The 26,884-nt window shown below is 33.8% G+C and overlaps 1 protein-coding gene across 1 annotated transcript in view; it reads right to left on the minus strand.

Moving 5' to 3' along the window:
- Window positions 1-1,167: 1,167 nt before the first annotated feature.
- LOC129225536 (bone morphogenetic protein receptor type-2-like) overlaps window positions 1,168-26,884 on the minus strand; it is a 74,163-nt gene continuing 48,446 nt past the window's right edge. Inside the window, exons 6-11 of the mRNA XM_054859974.1 lie at window positions 24,990-25,172; window positions 19,078-19,247; window positions 16,610-16,757; window positions 13,300-13,436; window positions 6,085-6,208; window positions 1,168-3,388 (exon numbers count right to left, since the gene is read on the minus strand). Coding sequence (XP_054715949.1) covers window positions 1,728-3,388; window positions 6,085-6,208; window positions 13,300-13,436; window positions 16,610-16,757; window positions 19,078-19,247; window positions 24,990-25,172 — 2,423 coding nt within the window. The 3' untranslated portion in view covers window positions 1,168-1,727. The remainder of the gene's footprint in view (window positions 3,389-6,084; window positions 6,209-13,299; window positions 13,437-16,609; window positions 16,758-19,077; window positions 19,248-24,989; window positions 25,173-26,884) is intronic.

The raw sequence follows: 26,884 nt of genomic DNA on the forward strand, positions 1-26,884 counted from the left end.
TATATTCAGCGTAACACACTGAAATGAAAACTGATCTGTAAGTAAAAAACAAAGCACAGCTCAAAACGGTTCAACTGTTCTACGGTAACAAATCCAAATTGATTGGCTGAATATCAAATAATGAATGAAAAACTGGTAGTTAGGTTGGTAATTTTGGTAGACAAATAGCAAAAAAAATTTGTTTATGATTAACCTTTATAAAAAATGGCACATATTATTTTGATAGAAATTAAACACTGGCTAAAACATATATTAAAAAAAAAAAGAAAAACAATATCAACACAATAAACCATGACTTACCCACAGTAATGTCCATATTTTACTGTTTAAAAAAAAAAAAAACCTACAGCGAATACTAATCTTTGGATGATAAAACATGTTTTTTACCCCAATAAAAAACACAGAAAAATATAACAGGAATATGGAGGAGAATTTCAAGCAATTCTACGGAGTCAAAAATTGGAAACCAATCAGTAAAACAGATGCTTAGTGATTTCAAACGAAAATAAATGTGTTTTGACATTAAAAATCCCCACAGAGAAAACCAGGGAACAGTATGAGAAATGTTTCAATCAATAGGGAGAAAAAAAAACGACACAAGTAAATCAAGTCTAAGAACAGCTCCTAAGTTCCCTCATTATTGTTAAACAACAAACAGGTGTTTCGGGGGAAGCAGCAGGTAACTTCATCAGATTAAAAAAGATCACACAAACCTATGAAACAAGAAAAAACTACAGCACAGCAATGTATAGTAATCCTACTAATTTGAAACAACATAAATTTCAGTTGAGGTTTCAACAGACAAAATGCAAGTTCTACCATGCATGTGGACATGAATATTTTTTTTTATGGTTTCAAAACAAATTCTTTTATTCAAATTGTCGTCATTTGTTCAGGAAAAAAATATTACATTCAATGCTCTTTAACTTTATTTCTGAACTTGCATTTTAAAATGTACTTTAAGGGATAACTATTCAATTGCATGCCAAGCAGGCAGGCTGCTTTTCAATACAGACTACAAACATTTACAAGAAAGTTTATTTTTTGTTTTGAAGATTTTTTTTTTTTTAATGATTCATCTACTTTGATAGTTTTTCAACAGCAGGAAGCAAAAATTTTAAAAAGTCAAAAAAAAAAAAAAAAAAAAAAGACAACATTTGAGCGAAAATTAATTTTAATTTAACTGAATGGACATGATGCAGTTGCAAAGAAAAAATACTTTTTAACAATTTTTTTTTTCAATTTTCTTCCCCCAAGAGATGATGAACTTTTTGAGCCGCATATTGCACTTAAATTGCATAGACTTAAAAGGATGTTTCATAAACATAAACATTTATGTGAAAATGTTTTAAGTTATGATTCCAGAAGAAAAAAAAAAGTATGGCCATTGTGATATAAGTAAGACGTCGACATTTTAAATGCATTACAATACAGAAAACAACCAATGGGACAATATATAAACAGTAAAAACTATGGTTGGATGAAACAAATTATCTTCAGCTCGCACCACTTTCACTCATTCTCTCACTTTGAGCGTCAAATTGTCGCACCCATCGAAAGTTGAACAACTATTTAATAAATTACCTTTATATATAGCAGATCCATTCTCAGCACCATTCGAAAATTAAATAATTTCTACAAAAATAGAAGGCGACGATCGAACGGTAAGCGATTGATTCCAGAGTTTGTCTGTCACTATAATTTGTTAAGGTTAACAGCAGTCGTAATCATTGCTGGTCGTCGATTCTGGGTTGAGAGTTTTGCTTCTGAAACGTCTGATGGAAGTTGCTGACTTCCGATTCGCAGAGAGAGTCTATAGACAGGGGTACGGAGGCAGAGATGTGGGGGGAGCCCAACTTGCAGGATGTCTGTTCGATTTCCCGGAAAAAACGGGAATTCAGGGTCATGACCCTGTCGTCGTAGAGCGAGAAGCGGCACTTCTGGTTCGGCGAATCCCGGAGACTGGAGACGCTCGATTCGCTGCCGGACTGCGGTAATTTGGGGTCCGGACGCGCCGGTTTGACGCCGCTGCCGTTTACCATCGTCGTCCTCGATGACGGTAATTTGACGGCATGACCGTTCTGGGTCGCCCCGGATTGCGGCAGTCCACGGCCGTCCACCGTTGTCCTCAATATCCCTCCGTTGCCGTCTGCCGTCGTCCTGGATGGCGGTAATTTGACGGCATGGCCGTTTTGTGTCGTTCGCGAGTGCGGTAATTTGACGGCATGGCCGTTTTGTGTCGTCCCCGAGTGCGGTAATTTGACGGCACGGTCGTTCCGTCCGGATTGCGACAATTTCGGAGCGTGGCCGTTCGTCGCTATCGGCAACGTGTTGGGTCTCTTCATCCTCGCGTTGTTCTCCGAACACAGCTGCGGGTGAGTCCGGCTCTGGACGAATCCGTTCTGGAACGGGACCTTCCCGTCCGAGTCCGGATCCGAGGCCTCCGGCGGCACGGTCTGGCAGTAGACCTGCCTGTTGGCCACCGGGCGCACGACGGTCTGCGTCATGCCGAACTCGTCGTTGACGAACACCTCGGTGTCCATACTTTGAGTTTTGGTGAGGTTGGAGGCGCCGGCTTTCTTGACGGTGTTCAGCTTCGGCACGTTGACCGTGGGGAGTGCCGGCGCGGGCGGCGCTTCCGGGACGGGGGGACCCGCGGCGGTCGGGCCGGAGCGCTGGAACTTGAACAGGTTCCGGAACCCGCCCATGATGCCGCCTTCCCGCTTCTTGGTGCCGTGTCCGTCCGCCATCTGCAGGCTGTGCCCGTTCCCGGGAACGTTGGGCTTCTTGGGGATCGTCCCGACGACGTGGACGGCGTTCTGGACGTAGGGTATCGGGTTGACGGCACGAGTCGAGTGGCTCAGCACGTCGTTGGGCACCAGGGCGTTGCTCTCGGAGACCTCCCCGTTCTGGAGTGCGTCGAAGAGGTCGGCGAAGGAGCCCTCCCGCCGCCCGAACTTGCCGCCCCTCTCCACGAGGGAGTTGCCGCTCACGGCGACGTCCTCGGCGGGCTCCATGACGAGGTTCCTCTCCATGATGGGGTTCTTGCCCTGGTAGGGCTGCAGCGGCACCGTGACCTTGGTGCCGCCCGGGAGGACGTTGTTGTTGTTGGTGGCACAGAGGTTCTTCCAGTTGGGCGTCGCGTCGGCGGGGGAGGCGGCGATGCTGGTCTCGGCCGTGCACTCGGAGGCGCTGAAGTCGCCGCTGTGCCGCCCCTCGAAGGCCCAGTTGGTGGGGCTGGTGGCGTCGCCCCGGATGACCGGCATCTCGAAGGTGGAGCCCCGGAACCAGCCGCCGCCGCCCGACGTCACCCCGTTCCCGATGACGATGCTCCTCTGGGAGGACGTCGGGTTGATGGTGGGACTCACGCCTTGGATCGCAGTTCCAGCTAAGGAAAAAAGAAATATTTCCAGACATTTATTACAGTTGAAATATCAAAGTAAGATCACAGTCTTCTTTCATAAAAAGATAATTAAGTAATAAGTTAAAAATTAATAATCTATTAAAAAAGAAATACAGATATAAAATAAATATTTATTTAAAACTAATTAGGATAAACATCCAGAGTTGAGGGAAGGCTTTACCATAGCAATGATCTTATTGGTCGAGAACAAGAAGCTAATTTGCATAAGATTTCAATGGACCAATGAGTTCTTCGCTGAAAATGTAACTATGATTTCAACTGCTGTTGCAGCCATGTTTTTCTATTGACCATGTGTTCTGGTCTACTCTGATCTGTTACTAGAAGCAACTTGCTTTTAGATAAATAAAAATGCTCGTTTCTACCTAAAGTTCTTATTTCAAAGGAAATCAGATAAGTGACTATTTTTCTTAGAAGAGCTATGAGTAAAAATTTACTTCCATTGTGTATTGCTTGATTGCTTCATGAGTTTCAATTATAGACGTACAAATCTTCATTATAATCTCGCTCAAGCATATTTTCAAGACTAGTTTAAGGAAATCATAATTGCAAAGATTAAAATGGATTACAACAATAAGTTGCAGGAATTCAAAAGTTTGGTACTTTGATTTAAAAAAAAAAAATGTACATGTATTTCATCAGAAAGAGAGAGAGAGAGAGACTAGATTACTCTAAAGAGTATGGACACAGGTGGATTGGTATTTTTTGTGTAGGATACATAACAAACCATTTCCACTCAGTAATCAAAATAAAAACTTGAGAGCTTTTGCTAAAACATTTTTTATAGTTAGTGCTCTTAAAAGCATGTTCTTATGCTGTTAAAAGCAAGTTAGTTATCATTACAGCATTAAGTAAAAAATATTAATAATAAAATAATGAATATTGGCAGATTTCTGTCAACATATGTTAAAATAATTTTCCACTGAAATATTTACAGGATGCAAAAGGGCTGAAATTTAGAACAAGGCACGCAATTTTGTGTGATGTTTGTACATGTTGGACATTTTCAAGTTTACAAACAATAGAACTTTACTCAAATAAGTTGGATATTATGGAAATTCAATTCAAGTAATAATGGTCTTTAAATAATCACTAAAATTAATATGATGGACCAAAATAAATCAAAAGTTTTGCTTATAGTGACAGCAAAATCTTGAAATATTAGTAAACAAAGTAATTCCCAACAAATAAGGGGTTTTTTTTTTTTTCTTTTTAAAGATTACTTTCCAATAAATTAATAGTTGATTCTTCTTAACTGGATGATTAAAAAGCTAACGGGAGAAGGAAATACAAGTGGTGTGGAAGTTTCAAATAAGAGAGAGAGAGAGAAAGAGAGTGTCAGCTTCTTCAATTAACTAAAATCTAAATCCTATTTTATGTTGCAAATTTACACGAAGATTCACGAGTTGCAAACAAGAGCTCCATCAGAGCTCAGAAAAATCAGATGTAAAAGAAAAGTTTCTTCTTTTGAATCGGAGCCATTAACACCGTTATTTTACCCATTAACGGTTTCCAAACATTTTATACATGCACCCCCTTTTTAACAAAATAAATTTTTGCATTAATCTGATTTCATAGGTGCCATCTAAGAGCAACAATTTATTTAATGGGTTAGAAAAAGAATACCATATTTTATATAAAGTAATTTTTATTCACCAAACATATTTTGTTATTATATTAGAATGTGAGTATTGATAGTTTTATAACATTTAATAACCATTAAAAATTACAGAAAAATAGATGTTTTAAATGGAACATCAGTGAAATATTTTAAATATATAAATATATTAAGGTGATTAGAGGGTTTGTTTTTGAGCAAATTTTTTTCATATTGCTGTTCTCAGTACATGGGTTAATGCCACAGCGCAGATGTTTGGCTGATTCTTACATTTCATTGATTTAATATTTTCTTTTCTTAAAAATGTTTCCAATAGCTGCATGCTCTCTTACAGTAATTATATGCCCCCTCCCCCAAAGTTGAGAGTATGTCTCTCTGAAGCATCTACCAATTAGTTGAACTTTTAAGAATACCATATGCATTGGAGCTTAAGCAACAATTTTTTCCATAGTTTTTATTTATATTTACTTCTTAACTTTTGGGAAAAAATGTTTAAAATGGATATGTTTTTTTTTTTTTTTTTTAAATCACCAAATCACTTGTTAAGATTGATTCCTCTTGGTTTGTTTAATTACTGGATGTTTAAGTGATTTATAGTAACTTTTTATGGGACATATAATGGATCTATATTTTAAAAGTAAAATTTTAATGAAAATAAATGAAATTATATTTATTTACTCTGAAATAAACCTGAAACTGAATGAAAAAAAAAAAAAAAAACGCATTTTCAAGTTGGATGCAAAGAGATTGCACATCAAAACTTCCATAACGAGTTCTTTCGCTTGCACATCAACAAGTATTCTTATATTATTTTACGGCATTTCTAAATTAGAGTAGTCATTTACAACACCTACTACTGGTTTTCTAAACTGCTAGTTATTTACTGAATAGCTCGTGTGTTGGGATGTTTCATTAATTTCATTAACCATAAAAGCGGAATTTTGCGACTGAAATTTGTGTCCTTCTACCAATTAGCGGAAAAATCACATGAATGATCTCAATATCGTTAAACAGGAACCAAGAAAGTGACATGCCCTTCACTGACCTTTGTGCCTGTCCCATAGGGTGGGCAGCTCTATGAGCCTCTCCTCCACACAGAGTGCAGTGAGCCTGGCCTCTGCATCCTGGTCCCAACAGTCCTCTATGGTCTCCTTGAGGGCCCTCACAGCCTGCGAAAAAGAATAGGAGCATTCGTTAAACCAAATGGCAGTCTCAAACAGCAGATGGAACATAAATGCTGCTAGTACAATCGGGGCACTTTGAGGACGAGATAGTAGGACACAATTCATTCAAAGTACAGTCAACTCTCGATCATCGGAGAATAGGGTGGTACGGTACCCACGGATAGTCAACTTCATGGATAAACCACAAAATAGGGAAAGAAAATCATACTTGTGTATGATGCAACAGCTTTAAAAAAACTTCAACCACACTCACATATGAGGCAGTGAGAAGCAAAGGGATGCAAGTGGACATTTTGAAGTTTTGAGTAAAAGGCGTTTAAAGATAACATCTAAGTAGGCTTTCATTCATTTTCCCCCCCTAAATCTTGCTGTATAGCAGCACCTACCAGGACTACTAGTACCATCTCTTGCACCAAGACAGAGGAGGGGTTCACCTACCATATGTAATGGTTATCTCCGAATTTTTCATTTTGCCACTTACATCCTTTTGCTTCTCACTGGCTCATATATGCATTTAAACTACAGCTAAATTCAATAATAGTTTAAGTGAAAGATGTATGTAAAAGCTAAAAAAGGATCACTCGTTATTAGGAATGAATTACACACAAACAGAGCGAAATCGTGCAAGCAGATTAATTAAAACAGATAAAACTATGTTGCACCAAAAACGTATAGGATAGGGGAAATGGATTTTTTTGAACAAAAGTGGTTTGGTCACGTGTTTATGAAGTAGTGTAGATCTAAAAATCAGTTTTCAACTAGTCAGGTTTTGGTGTCATTGAAAAGTTTTATGTTACTGAAAGGGAGTGGGAAAGAGAAACAGGGATGTCTAGAAATAGATTTTGCACATGGGAGCATTTATCTACATTTATACTGTATCTTCTTCATGACCACTTTTAACAACAGAGTCCTATCTGCTGTTCAAACGGGATATTCTATTTCAAGTTATCTAGTTCTTCTATTTTTGACCAGAAGTTTGATCAGACCTGACTTGGAGTACACTTTAACCCCTTAACGACCGGATAATTTTCAAGAAAACGGTCATAAAAGTGTCTATTTCTTTATTTAAGAAAATGATATAAAAATAAGTGTATGAACAACATGTGCATTCAATTTTTCATTTTCAATATTTTTTAGATTGCAATTTTAAAAAAATTTAAAATGTTATGAAAAGTCAAAAAGCAAGCCCAAGAAAGCAGCAAAAATTTAAGAAATAAGTCTTAAACATAAAAAAAAAATTTTTTATTAATCTTTTGTGTAATATAAGTAAAGATAAGTAGATTTTTTCTTGTGTGGTAAATTTCAAAACTTGAGATACAGAGGCCAACGTCACAATCTGTTAAAAGTTAGTACCAAATTTCCTTTCTTCATCTCTGCAATTACATTTAAAATGGACTGGTGCTGCCATCTAGTGTATAAAGAGAGAAATAAAATGTATTCCGGACAAAATAAATGAATTGGTTTTAATAGCTTTTTCGCGTTAATATTGCACACCCCAGCACGGCATTTTCATGGCAGCAAGAGGGAAGGGGTTAAAGTTCAAGAAATTATCAATTTATTGCGAAAAGTTCTAAGGAGGGCTAAGAAATTTGTTATCTAATTCAGATTATGATTCCAGACAGGGTTCGAAATCATTGATTTTGAACCAGTAAAATTTGCTTCAAACCAGAATATGAATCAGTGATTGAAATGAACTCAGTTCGAAATGGAATTCAATGTCTGTAGGACCAGCGGTGGATCACAGTCAATAGGGAAATTTCCTGTAACAGTCGAACCTTGTTAGCATGAAATTTACAGGACCATGATAATTATTTCATGCTAACTGGATTTCATCTAAACCGATACTTATTTCAGTGATTAATAACTCCTGAGATTTCATGTGAAGTGGAAGTTGCAGAATTTTTCTGTGGCTCCTTGTAACATATGTTGCATTTTTTTCTTTTTTTCGGTATGAAGGTTTATCTTTTCATGCACAGTAGAACTCCAAATTATCAGAACCAACTTGAACCGGATCCCATTCTAGAGCATAATATTTTAATGGGTTTTTTTTGGGAAATTTCCCACACAGTCAAATAAAATTGGTCCCACAGTCAAATAAAATTGACCACCTAAATTTTTCCATCGGTTATGTATTTCTATATATTTTTTATCTTTTAAATAAATAAAACTACGGCGTATTTCAACCCGCGACCATCTGTCATGAAATTTCTGCAAATTAAAAAAAAAAAGAGAAGGAAAACCAGAAGCTGAACATTACAAAGAGAGGTTTTATATGAAATCTTTTTTTGAAAAAGGCAATGTTATTTGAATTTGGTTGTATTAAAATGAAAATGAACGGTTGTATTGTATAATGAATGAAATTAAAAAAAATCAAAACTCAGTGACTGTTTGAACCATTTTAAACACTGAGGCACAGGGTTTATGTTCTTTACACTCTTTTCCTATCGAACAAAACGACCATTAGCAATAATTTCCCTAATTCCAATTTTCACGCCCCAACTCTTTTTTGATGATCATTGAACTAACATAAACTTAACATTTACAGTCCCCCCCCCCTTCCGAGGAAGTTGGAGTTGCCCACAGTCAAATTTCCTTAAAATATGCCCTGTCCCATTCAGGTAATCAAAAATTCAGACAATTGGATTTTGTCAGAAAAAAGGGTTTATTTTAATTAAGAATTGAACGTAGGTTGGAAATAGAGTAAAAAACTTTAAGAAAGAGAGCTTTTAATTAATCAAATGAAAAGACAACACTTTTACTTGTTAAGCAAACTTAGAAGTGCTGTGCATTAGTACAGTATGTACACACTGTATTTTAAATGAAAGTCATTGCTTTTTGAATATCTGCCAATTTGTTTAACCAGTCTTGCGGAGGGAATAGCTCATAGTCAGAATCATTATTTTGCAAATGGCAATTCTGAAAGCGACTGAAATAGTAAGTGATTCAAATAATCAGCAATTTGGATAATGAGAGTTTGGATAAATGGAGTTCTACTGTGCTTATCATTACTTATTTTTAACTTGAAAGATTTGTGTGTTCTTCCCACTTTGACAATTTTCAAGTGGGTGATCGAAGAAATTTGAGTAGCATTTCTACTTGAAAATGTTTAAAATTCGCTAAAATGTAAAAAAAAAAAAAAAATCACTGAAATGCAAAAAATAATAATAATGCTCTGAAATCTGAAAAAATGGAATAAAAAATAAAAACAGCCCAAAAAATGACAATTTCATCAATATCTGCACATTATTCATTGCCTTTTGGATATAAAATAATGCAAAGCAACTTAAGATACAAAAAAAAAAAAAAGCACTACAGGGTGGCGACAAAAACTGTGAAAAAAAGTTCCCTGATTTCTCCCTGATTTCCCTGACTAAGTTCACCAAATTTCCCTGATTTACGTTACCAATGATAATAGTTTCCCTTTGCCCTACTTGAAAACCATTGCATATTAAATAAAATGCAGTGTTTAAAACGTTTTAAGCTGTTAATTAAAAACATTTTTTGAAAAGCTGCTCCTTTTTTTACTAAAAATAGTACATTAAATTATCTACAAGGAAATGTTATAGGAAATCTAAAACAATTATACTTTACTTTCAGTAACTACTTAACAAAAGAAGTCTAAAAAAATATTACAAACACACTTAAATATCTAATCATGAGAAAACTAAAAAATTTAATATTGAAATAATTTTGAACAAAATTTTCAAGCGGTATAGTCGTTGCTGCAAGAATGATTTTAAAAAATACTTATGTACACAAAGTAACTTTCAAATGATTTTCTTATTTGTTGGGGTTGTGTTATTGTCTTAGATTACTTTTGTAACAAACAACATTGAAATGCAATAAAACAATCAATTAATTTCAAAATTTATTTATATGTGTATATAACTTGGTTTTAAAATAAAAGAATTTTGAAGTCTGAAAAAAAACAAAACAAAAAAACCTTCGTATAATCTGAGGCGACAGCGAATAATACGATGGCAAAAAACAAAATTGATTCTCATTCAACATTCAATTTCAGCAATTAAATTAAAAACGCGAAGAAGTAATAATTTTTCAGCTTTTATCTGCATAAATTTTAAAAACAAAGATTTTTTCTTGAAATTGTGATTACAGTACGTTAATTACTTCAAGACAATGAGTAAAGCCAAGGGAGCTAAGGCATTAATGATTGCTTCCTCTTTGCCTGTACGGTTGTTTATGTTATGTAGCATGGAACTCGTGAAAGGTAAATTCAAGTTACATAAAATAAACAACTCTACAGACACAGAAGCAATCACGGGAAGTTTATCCTATGTTTAATAAGTAAGATTCAAAACTTTGACATCGAGAAAAAAAGATGCACCAATATGCGGCAGTGTATAATCGCACCTCATTAATTTTACTTTTTTCTCAACAGATAATTGGCAGAAGACTTGTAAGAAATTAGAGTACTTAATTTTGCAAAGCAAAGAAATTTTTTTTCCTTAATCAATATTCCCTGAAATTTTGTTATTTTTTCGAAATTCCCCGATATTTCTCTGATTTTTCCTTGATTAATACAGTTCCCTGATATTCCCCAATCTCCCTGACCTGTCGCCATCTTGAACTAAATATAAGTAACTTACGGGAGAATGTTTAGATTGAAATTTTTAAAAATATTAAAACTTTATGAAAAGTCAACAAGCAAGCCCAAGCAAGCAGCGAAAATTTAAGAAATATGTCTTTTAAACGTTAAAAAAGAATTTCATTAATCTTTTGTGTAATAAAAGTAAAAATTAGTAAAGTGTTCTTGTGTGGTAAATTTCAAAGCATGAGATAGCCCTTTCAAGGGCAGCGTCCCCGCCTTGAGAACGCATATTTGACAATTTTTTTCCAAATATATATAGCTCTCTGCAAAAAAACTATCGATTTGTTAAAGAACCCTTATAGTTGCTTTTTCACTCAATAGATGTCAGCACCATTGAAGTCTTTTTTCCTTCTCTGAGAGAGGTTTGAAATGTGCGAATTTTTAGGGTCAGAGGATTTTTTTTTTTTTTCAGTAGTAAGACCCAGAATTAAAAAATATTAGTCACAAATTTTATTTTTATAGGCTCCTAAGACTTCATAAATGTCTTTACCAAATTTTAATAGTGCAAAAACATTGAGAAATATACATTTATTTTATACGTCCTCACTGTGAAGACATTGCCCCGGTTCAGTATGTCATTTCTCATCAGTCAATAGATGGCAGCACTAGTTCCCTTAGATTTCTCTTTAGCTTTATAATTATAAATATTGCATATAGATACATGCATATTATTCTGCTTTTAACTTTATCTTCACTGATTGCGTGCAATTTTATTTATATATGCGATCTATTACAACCGTATTATATTCAAGTATCTGTTTATAATATTATATATATATATATATATATATATATATATATATATATATATATATATATATATATATATATATATATATATAGTACATTTATATTTATATATAAATATATTTATATGTATATATTTATTTATACATTTATACTACTTAAAATGGAACCAAATTATAAGAATACAATTGTTTTCGAAAATGCTAAATTATTTTTGCGTTTGTATTTATGTATATATCAATTATTTCCATCGTATTGCATTAGAATATGTGTTTATCATAAGATTAAAAGTCAATAAATCAGTAAAAATGTAAATATCACAGTTGAATTGGTGCCTGTAAGAGCGCTTTTCCTATGCACAGCGTTTTGTGCTTTCTCTGTTCCAGACGGGCAGCGTCCTCGTCTTGAGAACGTATGGTTCCAATTTTAAAAAAAAATTCTAATTTTTTTTTCCAATGAAAATCAGTTCAATGATGCTAAAACATTATGAAAAGTGAGTTTTTTTGTAGATTTTAATTTTTTTTCAAGTACTGCCCCTCAAAGGGATAGAGGCCAACGCCACAATGTGGACAGTAGTACCAAAATACCTTCCTGCATCTCTGCAATTACATTTAAAATCCGCAATTACATTTAAAATGGACTGGTGCTGCCATCTATTGCATATAAAGAGAACTAAATTGTATTCCGGGCAAAATAAATGAATTGATTTTAATCGTTTTGTCGCATTAATATTATTGCACATGGCAATATCACGTGCGCGAGAGGGAAGGGGTTACAGAGTTCGTACTCAATTTCAGAAATAAAATAAAGGAGTTTTGGAGGAGTAAAATGAGATTTTGAAGGAGTACTAATGGAGTGTCATTAAATGATGTCACACTTTTTTCAGCATATTTGACCCTCTGCCTCCTTCATCACAAAGTGTCACACTTCACCCCAAACTTCTCCTCTTGTCACGTCATATTTTTTACAAACATACTGTTACAATTACTATGTGATGTCACTTTTTGTCACCCTCTCTCTCTTCCCCTTGTCACAATTTCATGAGCCCCTCTCCTCCTCAAAGCGTGACATCCCTTGTGGATGACCCTTTTTACAATAAAGTGCAATTAAGTAAACAATGTTTTTTTTTAACGCAATCACTTAATGTAGTACGTTTATGTAGTTTTAAATATTTAAATAATAATTAGACAACTTGACTTTTGCTGCTGAGAATGTGGTGGAGGGAAAAACAGTAATCATAAAACTTGAAAAAATAGCCAAGCACCATTTAAGCACGTTTTACTTCACTTATGAAATGTCTTAGTCTTCTAATAAAATTTTCACCTTCTACTTTTATGAATGAACTATGATCAATTCGTAAATCGAAAAAAATAAATGCATGAAATTACTACGTTAAAATCGCCTTCGTGACGAAGTCAGTTGAAGTATTTTAAGTTTCTGCTACAGAGGAAGATTATGTAGTCTTGAACTAAAAAAGAAGGAGTTTTGAAGGAGTTAAAACCAAAATGGAGGAGTTTGAAGGGCCCTTCAAAAAAATTTCCTAAACGAAGGAGTATTGGAGGAGTTTTGAAGGAGCGTACGAACCCTGTAAAACACAAATGAAGGAGTTTGAAGGGCCCTTCAAAAAAAATTCCTAAATGAAGGAGTATTGGAGGAGTTTTGAAGGAGCGTACGAACCCTGGATACAAAAAAAAAGGGAGTAAATAAAGGTGTAGCTTACCGGGTTGGTGTCTTTCCATATGTCTGGGAAGAGGGGTCGAGCTTTGTTCTTGGCCACCAGGACTTGCATCTGGTCTGTGGTTGGATGGTTTCCAATTTCCGCTATGAATGGAGCCTTGTAATTGGGCACTTCCACACCTGAAAAGAATAGAAGCTCACGTCATGGTTCCTCCACTAAATAAACGTGGATTTTGAATTTCCACTTGCGCAAATTTACTCCATCCACAGACTAATACTCTAAGTAAAAAAATTCTAAGAGTTTTGGTTCAAAAGTAAACAGGGCTGCCCAAATTAAGGGATGAAAATTCAGGGACACTTATTCCCGAAACTAGGGAGACTTTGCAGGGGTGCCCATCCTCCCAAGTTCAATGGTGCAAATCCCCCCCCCAAAAAAGAAACTCTCAACCCTCTTTCCCCTTTTTATTTTTTAATTTATATTTATTTATTTGTTTTTAAAGTTACTTTTTTAATTTTTTTTATTTAATTAACTTTATGATTTTTATTAAATTTACTTTTTTAAATTTTTTAATTTATTTACTTTAAATTATTATTGTCATTATTATTTTACTTGAAAAGTTCTGTGCTACACCAGCGACATACACACATAGACACATAAACTAAATTTAAAAAAAATTTAAACAGAATAAAATAAAATAAATAATATTAATTAAAAAGAAATCAATAAATAATTTTATATAGATAAAGTAAAAAATGAAAAAAAATATCCCCCCCCCCCACGCCCCAAAATTTTGATGGCGCAACTCGTGCCATAATCCCCCCCCCCCTGAGACTTTGCATGAACAAATTTAGAGACAAAAGTTTGAGCATAAAAAGGATTTTCAAAATACACATAGGGATTTATTCCTTAAATTAAGTCTATATAGGACTCGAAATTTGAAAATTGAACGCCGTTTTAATGCATGGCGCAAATTTCCCCCCCTCAAAAAAAAACTTTTCCTCAATCATCATTCCCTTTTTTTTAAGCTCTTTAAATTTTATTTTAAATTTAAAATAAATCAATAAAGAAATTTAAATAAAGAAATAAATAAAATGTAAGAAATCCCCCCCCCCAATTTTTGATTTAATTTTTTTACCCCCCCCCCCCCACACACACACCGCGGGCAACCCTGCTCTCGATGTCATAACCAAGCTGTTGGTATATTGCATGTAGTTCTGCCTAAGCTCAAAGGATTGTAATGTACTGCTAGTACTTATTATAAAGGTACGCTTCACAGGGTTGGCCAGATTGGACCCATTTGGGTTGGACCCAATGGATTTTTTTGAAAAAACCCATTATTTAGCCCATTTTTGGGTTTTTAAAAATTTTCTGAGAACTTTTTAAAAAGATTAATTAATTTAAATACTTTCACAATTTAAACTTACTTTTGATTTGTTCTTTACCGCAGACAATGAACATAAAAAATGAATTTTGAACTTTAATAGTATTTCTTAACTCTTGACGGCATTAAAAAAATACTTTAAAGATTTTAAATAAATGTATTTAACTTTTTTCTTTAACTGGTCAATAAATAACTCAAATTATCTTTACTAAGTCCTGTCACGTTTGATTTTATCGATATTTGTAGATTGTACAGAGGAAACTACTCTAGCTAAAAGGCTTTCGTGTGAATTATTTTCTGCAAACCAACCCGTCACAAATCTCGAATAAACAAGGTATATTTTTTAGAAATTAACAGGTTTTACGAACGGTCGGACAGAAAACAGAATAGGATGTACAGTATTTTCATTATCTTACAACGAAAAAATTTAATATTTCTTACTCCGTACACAGAAATAGAAAAACAGGCAACATAAAATTCCAAGAAATGCCTTGATTAAGCTGGAATTCAGTAAAAAGGGATTTAAACTACTTGAGGTTCTACAGTAGTTTTGCATAACAAAATGGTAAAATGCAAAAAAAAAAAAACTTGACTGTTGGTAATTATGGAAACTAAAAAATCTGAAACTTCACCATTCTTGGGTTTTATCATTTTTTATACTTTTTTTCAGAAAACGCTGAATTTTCCAGCTTTGTTTTTTACTCGAAGAAAATTTTTGTGCTTTGTACATATACTTACGCTACAATATGCTACGGTACCCCACATTTTCCTTAAAAAAAGACAAAAAAAACGACATTTCTTTTAAAAAACTCAACTTTAGTTGGATTTTTTTGGGTTTTACTCAAAAAAAAACCCAAGAAAACCCTGGGTCCATGGGCTTTTTAAAAGAAACCCGGGTTTTTGCCAACCCTGACGCTTCATGCTTATTCAGGGCCGTAACCAGAAAAAAAATTTCGGAGAGGGTTCAAAAACGTTCATGCCGAGCTTTGCGCTTTTTGTGTTAATGTTCAAGTCATTGGGTTATCTATTATGATAGCGTTTTATGCAATTAATATACATATGCAAGACATTTGAGTTTTGGAACAATATTTTTTTTATAAATTTAAAAAAAAAAAACATTTAAATGTCAAAAGGAACTTTTCAAGGGGAGGGGGGGGGGGGGTTGAACCCTGCCCTGTGCTTATTTATACAAATACAGTTATAAAATAAAAATAACAATAATTAATATTATGTGTATTTTCCCGATAAAATTAAATGAAACTTGTAGAGGGAGTTGGCATTATCCACCGTGGTATTAAAAAAAAGGAGCTGATTTGTGCATCACATGAGTTCCTTTTACTCCAATTTAATGTCATTTTCTCATTACTGGCAGTTTTAATGGGATTCAATAGTTTACTCTCTAAATATCACCAACAGTGGCCAAATTGAAACCAGATTAAAAGAAAAAAAAATCGCCAAATTTGTCGCCCAGTTGGCGACCAAAAGACTGGCGATATATTGCCAAGTGTCCGCCAAATTACAACACCACTTGAGTTTACATCGAAATTAACAATGATTTCCCCCCAAAAAGGGGCAAAAGACCCCCTTAGGAACATCCGAATGCAACCAAAAGGGGAGGTGCACAACTATACTCCACTAGGAGTCTAAATACCAAATTTCAACTTTCTAGGACATTCCGTTCTTGAGTTATGTGAGATACATACACACATACGCACATACATAGGTACATACGGAAGTCACGAGAAAACTCATTGTAATTAACTCGGAAGTCGTCGAAATGGATATTTCGGGTGTCTGTACATTCCTAGGCACATATCCACAAGTGGTCGGGTCGAAAAAAAAACTCAACATTCATTCCGGGGTGAGCAAAATTGAAATTAAGGCTGATTTTTGAGTGAACATTTTTTCGAGAATACAATACTTCCTTTTTTGTAAAAGGAAGTAAAAATCTGCAGTGAGAAAGGCACTGACCTTGGAAGAGGTCGCTGCAGCGAGTTGCCAGCTCCCACAGAATGAGTCCCAGGGAATAGACGTCTATCTGCTTGAGGGAGGATTCGCAGTCCCTCAGGTTCACAGCGCCCTCTAGGACTTCCGGGGCCATGTACCTCAGTGTGCCCACCTGCAACAACACAAGCAACACTTACTTTCTCTCACGAAAAAAAAAACACGTTTCATTGAAATCCTTTCTAAACAAATGATTTTCTAAATAAATAATTATTGGTAAAATCTTTTAAAATAATATAAATACCGTTATATATATAAATGTTTACTATTAAATATTTTTTAAGTAAATAACTATTACTAAAAATCTTTAAATAAATGACTATTATTAAAACAGTTTTAAAAAAAAATTATTGAAACCATTTTCAAATAATTAAAATCTATATGTAATCATTAAAATTACTTAAATAAATAATAATTATGAAAACTTTTGAAATACCTTTGTATTAAGGTAAAATAAATAATGAATAGATAGTAAAAATTTAGGTATTCTTAAAACAGTGTAGGGTAGCCTTGGCCACATCGAGTTTTGTATCATCAAGTTTATAATTAAGTTAAAAAATGAATGGCATCAGTTTATTATTATTTAATGAAAAATAAAATGGTCACTGTTCCATGTGTGTGTAATTAAAATCTTTTCAAAATAAATGTTTACTATTAAATCTTATTAAAATAGTGTCAAAAAAATTATTTTCAAATATAATAATTATTAAAATAAATACAAAAACCATCAAATTTACTTAGATCAATAACATTTATGAAAACCTTTTGAAATAACTTGCCATTAAGGCATAATTTAATAAATAATGAATAGATAATGAATAAATAAGTATTTTTGGAATAGAAAAAAATAAAAGCTACTAAATCAGGGGAACCGGCACATTGTCAAAAAAAGACAAAAGACATGCTCTTTTTCTTTTTCCATAATCAAAAATGTTAAATGCTTTTCATATTCAGATTTTAAAAAATACTTTCCCCCACTTTTTCTGGAAAAAAAAAGTCTAGTATAGCAACTATGGAATAAACCTAACTGCTTTTTATTCTATTGTTCTTTATTAAAAGTATTAAATAATAATTTTCAGTGATCATTTTGGATTTCAGTATTAAAAATGTCCAATATTATTATTACATTCACTTAACAATTTACCAGAAGGCTGCACTATTTAGTCTGTTCTTAAATGTTAAGAACATTAAGCAGCAGAAATAAAGAACACATATACACATTTATTTGCAATACAAAATCACTAATTAAATATCAGTGGTTTTCCTCTAGTTTTGCTAAAAGGACATTTCACAGTATTTTGTCCAAATGTAGAGTTTGAAACAGGACACTTTTTTTTGCCATAACCACTTAATTTTCGGTTTGATTAGCACATTGTTTTATTTTGAGTTTATATGTTGGTAAGATTAACTTAAAATAAAATTTTGCAGCTATCAAACAGTTAATGAAAAGGTTACAGCAAAAAATGTGTCATGTCCAAGACTCTATATTAGGACAAAATACTGTGAAATGGCCCTAAATTCAAAATTAATGGAACTACATAATTGAAGTTGAAGTCTTCTTTTTTTCTTTGCTCATGAGCTCTTAACTGATAGATGCATTAATGTCCACAGGGTTAACGAGGTCCACAAGGTTTAAAGTTTACATTAATTAGTAATTATTCAGTGATAATTGGTAATCGGCCACTTTGCTGATATTTATAACTGGCCAATTTCACCATTTAAGGTTTAGCCACCGGTAGGTTTCTCCGTCTTGTATATGAGTATCCAAGTTTCGGCAAGTTATTTTAAATACAGTAGAAGACTGTTATAACGCACACCTTGGGACTAGAGCTTTTTGCGTTATACAGGTTTTTGCATTATATAGGTCATTTCACAAATTTTGAAACTAATATTCAGAATATGTCTATGTATTAGCATTTCAGAATGATTTTTATGTGCAATGAGTATTAAAGCACCCATATTACAATTAGTCGCTCACAAATAAATATGTTTCACAATCAAAATCCTGCACTTCTGCTAGCTTCATGGTTTGCATAACAGCTGCTTTTTCAAGAGCCATCTGGCATTTTCTGTTTACTATGAGTACTCATTTTCCATTTAAAAGCTTTGAAATAAGATGGAAATATGAAAAACTTTCAAAAATTAATTTGCCTAACAATTTTTATGCTTGCAAAGCAAAACAGAGAGATTTTTCAAATTTCAAAACCAATTGTTTACTTCTGAAAAGTAGTGCGGTTTATAGAGAATTGCGTTATACAGGTCGGCGTTATAACGGTCTTCTACTGTACTTTGTTACCAGAATCCTGATATTCACCACCTAAATGCCCCTGAAGGTAGGTAGATATTTAGGTGTTGTAGACCATTTGACGATTTAAAAAAATTGTGAGAAACGTTGCAACCTAAGGCGTCAAATGAAAGAGGGTAGAGACACTCACGTCCATGAGGGATGTAGACTCGGCCACCTGCTCTTCTCCGTTGATGTAGTACTTTGATCCGGACACGCATATCGCAAATCCGAAGTCACACAGCATGCAGCTCCCATCGGCCTTGATCAGGATGTTCCTAGAGGTCAGGTCCCGATGCACAACGCACATCTTCGTCTTGTCTGCAAGGACACCATCGACATTCTCAGAACAGCCGTTTCAAAACTTAGATCAAAATAACTTCAATGGAAACAGTAATGTTGTACGCAGGGTCCAACTATGATTTTGGAAGACACTGGGCATGAAATTTATATGGTATCCTCCTCCCTCCCCTCTTGGTTTCTTCTATACAGTACATAAAATATTTTGCTACTTGCGTAATAAAACACAGATATGCAAAATTTGGCGATACCTTATTTCTCCATATTTATACATTGTGAAAGTAGAAATAATATAGTATACGTATAGTAATTAAACATTATAATATAAGATGTCGTCAAACTTTGCCTTCACAGTTAACCTGTAACAGGGGAGGTGAAAAAGTAAGACGTAACAGGGGAAGTGAGGTCTCAGAGACCGCTGTATTTACAATTTTTTTAAAAACTGTGTAATTAAGATACATTCCTGTAATTTCAATTGGATGTTCTTTGAACTCATATTAGCATGGGGAATTTTTCTTGTTTTGAATCGAAATACACTTTTTCCGAGGAAGTTTTGCTAGAGTCTTAAGATTTTTTGAGAAAATCACATGCTCAGTGGCGCCGACTCCATGGGGCCAGAGGGGGCCCGAGCCCCCCCCCCCAATAATTTAACAAAATTATTAGTTATTTAATGCTTTCTAAACTCAAATTTGTTTTAGTATTTTTTATTTTCCTTGTTTGAAGATATTTACCTTGTAAAATACATTCCATATTGAGTTAAAACAAATAATTATTACGGTAAAAAGCAGGTTAACTGAAAACGAGTTTTGTGGATAATGATAGTGTTATGTTGCTGCGAGCACTTAGAATTTGTCCCAGTGTGCAAACCTGCAGATAAAGTCTGTCCGATCAACAACGGAGCAGAAGCAATTGAACAACTCGGCTGTTCTTCATAACCACCGAGATATTTTGGATGAATTGAATATTCGACCAGTCGTCGACTTCAAATTCAGTAATCTAGTCAGGTGGTCGACATTTGCACCTTTCTAAAGATAGCCTTAATATTAGTGTTTAGAGCAATTTTAAAAATCTCTGTGAAATAGAGAATTAACTACATACAGAATGTTAGATTTAAAATTTCGAAATATTAGTACTATTTTATTACCGTATTACTATAGTATTGCATTAGCTATTTTCAAATGCTTAAATGTTTTTAGGGTATAAGACCCTATAAAAACCAGCTATTTACATACTATGTTGACTTTATTAACTAATATTAAACAAATTAACTTTGGAATATTATTTTTATTTAATGAACTCTGAGCCTTATTCAAAGCAAGTTTAAATTAGCTATTTCACTTATTAATAAAAGTGCGACAGCAATATTTTATGATTTATTTTTTAATGATAGTTTAAGATTTATTTAAATATAATTTCTATTTTTCTATAGACAATTCACTGTTCTGTAATAGTTTAAAAGCAAAATTATTATACTATAAATCAAATTAAGTTTTTATGAAAATATCGTACAAGTGTTTTTTTTTTCTTTTCCGTTTTTCAAAGCCAAAACATGTGTCGAGATAGCGAGAAATGAGTTTTCGGGATTTTAATGTTGATAAAATGAATCTCTAAAATGCTTAAAAAACTGTAAAACTTACTTTTTTCATCTCCAATTTAGAAAATTTCCCAGGGTTAGACCCGCAGTATGTCCCCCACCCTACCAATATTTTTTGTGAGTAGGTGCCACTGGGAAGCAAGTCAAGTACCCTTCCATGCAAGTCAAATGTCCTACTTTATATCAATGCCTAGCTACGGCACTGCACGACGACTTCCCCCAAAATAGAACTGTAAAAATGTCCCTCACTAAAGACAAGCGACATGATCTAATTGAACCAGAAAATTTGTGTACCAATTCTTAGATTGACTTTGAAAACGCCATGCCACGTATTGTTTGTTTGTATAAATCAGAAAATATTGTTCAAAAATCTGAACTTATATTTAATTATTTATTTTTTTGGAAAAGGGCGAGGGGGGGGGGGACTCCGTGAGATTACTTATCTCCTGGATCACCGGTGACGTTTACCCCCCCCCCCCCAATAATTTTTGCAAGTCGGGCCCCCAGCACATGCTGCTGTAAATAACTAACTACTCGTAATTAAAATCAATCTATTATTTATTAATGATTTCATGTTAGCTCTTTAATATATACAGAACATTTTAGTACCAGAAAATTAATTATATCATGTTATGGGAAAATTTTGACACCCCTTTAACTATTTGTATTTCGCGTCGTATTTCAAAGAATAATTCAGCCTTCACTGTCCCTGAAACATCATTGCGTAATGCTTGCAAGCATTTCAAACATATCTCAACCTCATTTAGAATATTTTGCATCTTTTCCGCATAATGCGGATAAGATAAATAAACCTATATCCGCGGTTCTAACGTTAAGAGCCATGTCTACTACAGCTGTACATTGTAACACTGAAGGGGAGGTGCGGTCTCACAAACCGCTTCTAAAGAATGCAATGAAATTTGAACCAGATGCACTTGTCTAAAGATACTGATAAGCAAGGGGGGGTGTTCAAGGTCACAAAACAAGAAGCTATTGGGGAAAAACAATCAATCGGACTGAAAATGAAATAGAGGTGATCGGATGAACTTTTGAGCGGTCTGTGAGACCGCACCTCCTCTGTTACGGGTTAAGCCAAAAATATCAAAATTACCTGTGGTATAACTTTTACTAGTATAAATATAAACTAAACTTGAAGTGGTTGTGGGATATGTGAAAGAGATTAAATTTTCAAGGGATTTTTTTTTCTGGACTTAATATTCACATTCTGCTATAGTGCAATGTGAAATGAGTCCAATTAAAACTTTACCTACAGATTTGGTGTCCTAAAATGCTAGTCCCCTGGGCCTGTGCTCTAGGTGCCCATGCCTTAATTTGTCCCTGAAGGTACAAAAAGATGACTTTTAGATTTTCAAAACATCAATAACTAGACCAGGCCTCACAAGAGATTTTTAGTTTGTCTCTACGGAGAGAAGGGACCTAAGTTCCAAAAAGGAGGGAGGGGGGCAAAGAATATTCTTTATCTTAACCTTTACAGTTTAAATTCAGTGATACACTGATCAATCAGAAATAATTGGTAATCCGCCACTTTGCCGATTTATTTATAGCCAGCCAATTTTACCAATTACTTGGTTGAAAAACTCATTTTCAAATTAATTTATTCTTTCCTAGAACAAGAACTATGCTGAATTAGCTAAGCACACTCACCAACAGTTTCACTCTAGCTGCTGGCCCCAGATTTCATACAAAATTTTAAAACTATTAACCATAAAAACTATTAACGTTGATATTGTTTAACCAAAAATTAAAAATAAATAAATTGATAATAGAGGTTACAGGGAAAATTCAAAATGAAATTGAAATTTTAAAGGAAAGGAGAAAAAAAAAAGTTACAAGAAAACAATAATGCATAAAAGTGAACTGAAGTTACAGGGGTTATTCAAATCAAAGCTATTACTTTAATGGGAACAAAGGGGGGGGGGGAAAGATCAGGTTTTGAAAAACTGGACTTTTAGGGACTTGAAATTTGAAACGGGATCCTCGGGGGGGGGGGGACCAGTTGGGGCCGAATCATTCACTCCAAAAATGAGGCTTGAAATTCGGACAAATAATATAAATCACTTAAGTACAACTGTAATAATACAGGAATCACTTATTACAGTGAGCACCACTACCAGTAGAAGACTTATAATGCCAAATTCAGGACCAGAGCTTTTGTATTAAACTGGTTTTTGCATTATATAGATCATTTCAAATTTTGAAACCATGTTTTAGAATATTATGTGTATGTTTAGACTTCCAAATAAGTTTTCACTGCAATGTATGTTAAAGCACTTATTACACAATATACTGTATATATTGTCAAGAAAGTGAATTATCCTGCACTTCTGCAGCTTCATGGTTTGCAAAACAGTTGTATTTTCAAGAGCAACAGTATTTTTTTTTTTTAGTGTGAATACAAATTTTCATTCAAAAGCTTTGAAATAAGATGGAGCAATGAAAAACTTGTAAAATTTAATTTGCTTTATAATTTTTATGATTGTTAGGTGGAACAGAGGGCTTTTTATGACTTCAAAACTTATTGTTTACTCCTGAAAAATTGTGAAGTTTATAGAGAATTGCGTTATATAGTTTTGCGTTATGAAGGTATTCTGCTGTACGACGAAATATAAGTTTCAACAAAATAAATGCCCAGTCCCATTTTAATTGCCATCACATTTGCTTGAATTCCATCACAACAAAATTTCTGTAACAAGAACACAAAACTTGAGGTTTCTTATAGATTGCAGGGGTAGAAGTGATCGATTTGTCACATATAGGACATTTTCCACAAAAAATATAGGACAAATACAGGACACATTATATGAATAGTTCTGCTATGAAAAAATCAATAATACATACATATAATTTATTTATTCTTGTCAATGATTTTGTTTAAAAAAAAACCCTCAAACAAAATTATAACTTACACCTGAAATGACTTTCCTGTTGTTGAAAGAATAATTTTTGAAAAAAGTGTACTTTGTAGACAAAAAAAGAACGAAGTGAAATTTATTGATAATTAACACAGCAACTCACACTTTTTGCAGGGATAGAAGTGTCACAAACATAGCTTATATAAATAAATAAAAACCGTCTTTGTGTTGAGAACTAACAGGAAATAACCAATGCTTTATAGCACAAATATACAGATATTTTGTTCGATAAAATTCCACAAAAAGAAAAGATTGCAAAAAGACTATTAGAACATTCCGGTCAGAAAATGCACTGAACACAAAAATATACCCGCGAAAACCAAAAAAAAAAACCGCGCTGGAAAACGAAACAAACTGCTGTTGCCAAACGCAAAATTTATAAACCAATTTCAGAATTCGTTCTCGAAACTCCACCCACTACAGTGACGTCATATTGCTGTAGCCAATGAGAGAAGATGCCTGTTGCAGGATTTAGTGAGTTGCGTTTTTTAATTTGAAATTCGTTTGCACACGTACTTTCGATGAAAAATCCGAAGTCAGATAGTTTATTTACTGTTGTTTTAAAGAAAGAAATTGGATAAAAAACAGGAATATAGGACATATAGGACATTTTCCAAAAATATAGAAAATATAGGACGATTTTCATATTTTTTTTGGAAATATAGGAAATGTAGGATATATACAGGGGTAATTGTGAGTTCATCAAAAAATACCTGAAAGTTTCAAAGCGAGAACGGGGGGGGGGGGAGGGTAATCTTTGGCCCCCTATTATTTAAGTGCACACCTTTGCCATAGTTTTAAATAGTTCTGAGTCAAAATATTGTGTGTACATTTTTTTAAATTTTTAATGGATTAAAAAGTTACTTTTGAGCTGGTGTTATGCAAATTATCTTGACATTTGTCCATCTTAAGGCTCTTGCAGGTACATTTGATGAGTATTATATAATTTTTACAAAAAATTGCAGAGGTAGGGAGATAAAAGCATAATGAAAAAAACATAATTCCGGTATTTTTGGACATGTAAATACCGGAAATATGTCTGAAAATACCGGAAATTCGGTAAAATACCAAAACACAATCACCCCTGGATATATAGGACCACTTCGACCCCTGTAGATTGTTGTCACGTGATTTTAATGCATTTCAACATGGAATCGTCACGCTTAGTTCGACTATTCAGTACCACACTGCAAAAGGAAAAGCTAGTTCAGCGTTTGCTCAAGAGATGGCGCTTACCGTCCTTCCTGATCTCCATGTGCAGATGCGCCAGTCCTTGCGTTATACTCTGCGCCATTCGGCAGAAGCGGTGCCAGTCTATGGTGTGGTGCATGAGGTACTCCTGAAGACAGCCCTGGGGGGCATACGACAAAACCAGGAGGAACTCCAGCCTGTCCTCGCCATTGGTCCTCTCGTCTGCACCTGAAAACAGACAGACACGCACACAGTCAGGACACTTTACACAGACATGACCAGGGTTGGACCCGATTGGGTTGAACCCAATGTTTTTTTTTTTTGAAAAAAACCATTTAAAAAAAAACCATTATTTTGCCCACTTTTGGGTTTTTTGAAATTTTCTGAGAAGTTTTTTAAAAAAATAATTAACTTAAATACTTTCACAATTTAAACTTCTTTTTTATTTGTTCTTCATCACAGACAATGGACATAAAAAATGAATTTTGAACTTTAATAGTATTTCTTCACTTTTAACAGCATTAAAAAAATACTTCAAAGATTTTAAATAAATATATTTAACTTTTTAACTGGTCTCAATAAATAACTCAAATCATCTTGACTAAGTCCTGTCACGTCTGATTTTCTTAATATTTGTAAACTGTACAGATTAGACTACTCTAGCTAAAAGGCCTTCATGTGAATTATTTTCTGCAAACCAACACGTCACAAATCTCAACTAAACAAGGTATATTTTTTAGAAATTAACAGGTTTTACGAACGGTCAGACAGAAAACAGAACAGGATGTACAGTATTTTCATTATCTTACGAAAAAGTTTAATATTTCTTACTCTGTACACAGAACCAGAAAAACAGGCAACATAAAATTCAAAGAAATGTCTTGATTAAGCTGGAATTCAGTAAAAAGGAATTTAAACTACTTGAGGTTCTACAGTAGTTTTGCATAACAAAATGAAATACAATAAAGTAAAATGAAAACAAAAATGTAGTAATTACAAACAAACAATAGATTTTAACACTCGAGAAGTAACTTTGCCTTAACTGTTGATAATCAAAGAAACTAAAAAAATCAGAAACTTCACCATTCTTGGGTTTCGTCGTCTTTTATACTTTTCTTCAGAAAAAGCTGAATTTTAGAGCTTTTTTTTTGCCCCAAGACAAATTTTGTGCTTTGTCCATATATAGTTACGCTACAATATGCTACTCCCCACATTTTCCCTAAAAAAAGACAAAAAAACCCCACATTTCTTTTAAAACACCCAGTTTTAGTTGTTTTTTTTTGGGTTTTATTTAAAAAAACCAGGGTTGGGTTTTGGACTGTCCAAAACTGGTTTAGGGCAGGACAGGTGGTTTTTACCGTCCAAAACTGTCCGAAACTGTCCAAAACTGTGCTGAAGCTAAATGTGTTATCTAATCAATTCGTATTTACTGCAACAGTCATAATGCATAAATATAGATATTAATGAGGTTTAATTAATGAGTATTTGGTAATATTTTTTCTCAAATGTTAATTAAAAAGTATTTTACTTTAAAAAATTGCCAATAGCTATTACATAAAAACTTCCTTATATGTAACAGTTGGTAGAGTTATGAGAGGAAATTCAAAACACTACCAAGACAACTAATTTCAGTCCCATTTATAACTCAAAGGAATGTTATTAAATGTGCAATATTTAGCTGCCAAAAAAAAGCTTTATTTTTTAAATGGTTTTTTGAAAATAAATTTTACATGATGTTTTAACGAAAATTGTTTTTTAAACCATAGATTACAGAACAAGAAATCGACGATTAAACACTTATATTATAAAACTTGTGCTATTCTTTTTTTAGTTCATATTTTTAATACAGTACATCGTAACTACAAACAATTGTAATTTATTGCATTTAAGTGAATTATTGCACTATATTTTGAACATATCTGCATACAAAATGAAATTTT

This window comes from Uloborus diversus, chromosome 7 (genome assembly GCF_026930045.1).
Source record: "Uloborus diversus isolate 005 chromosome 7, Udiv.v.3.1, whole genome shotgun sequence".
NCBI classification, from domain to species: Eukaryota; Metazoa; Arthropoda; class Arachnida; order Araneae; family Uloboridae; genus Uloborus; species Uloborus diversus.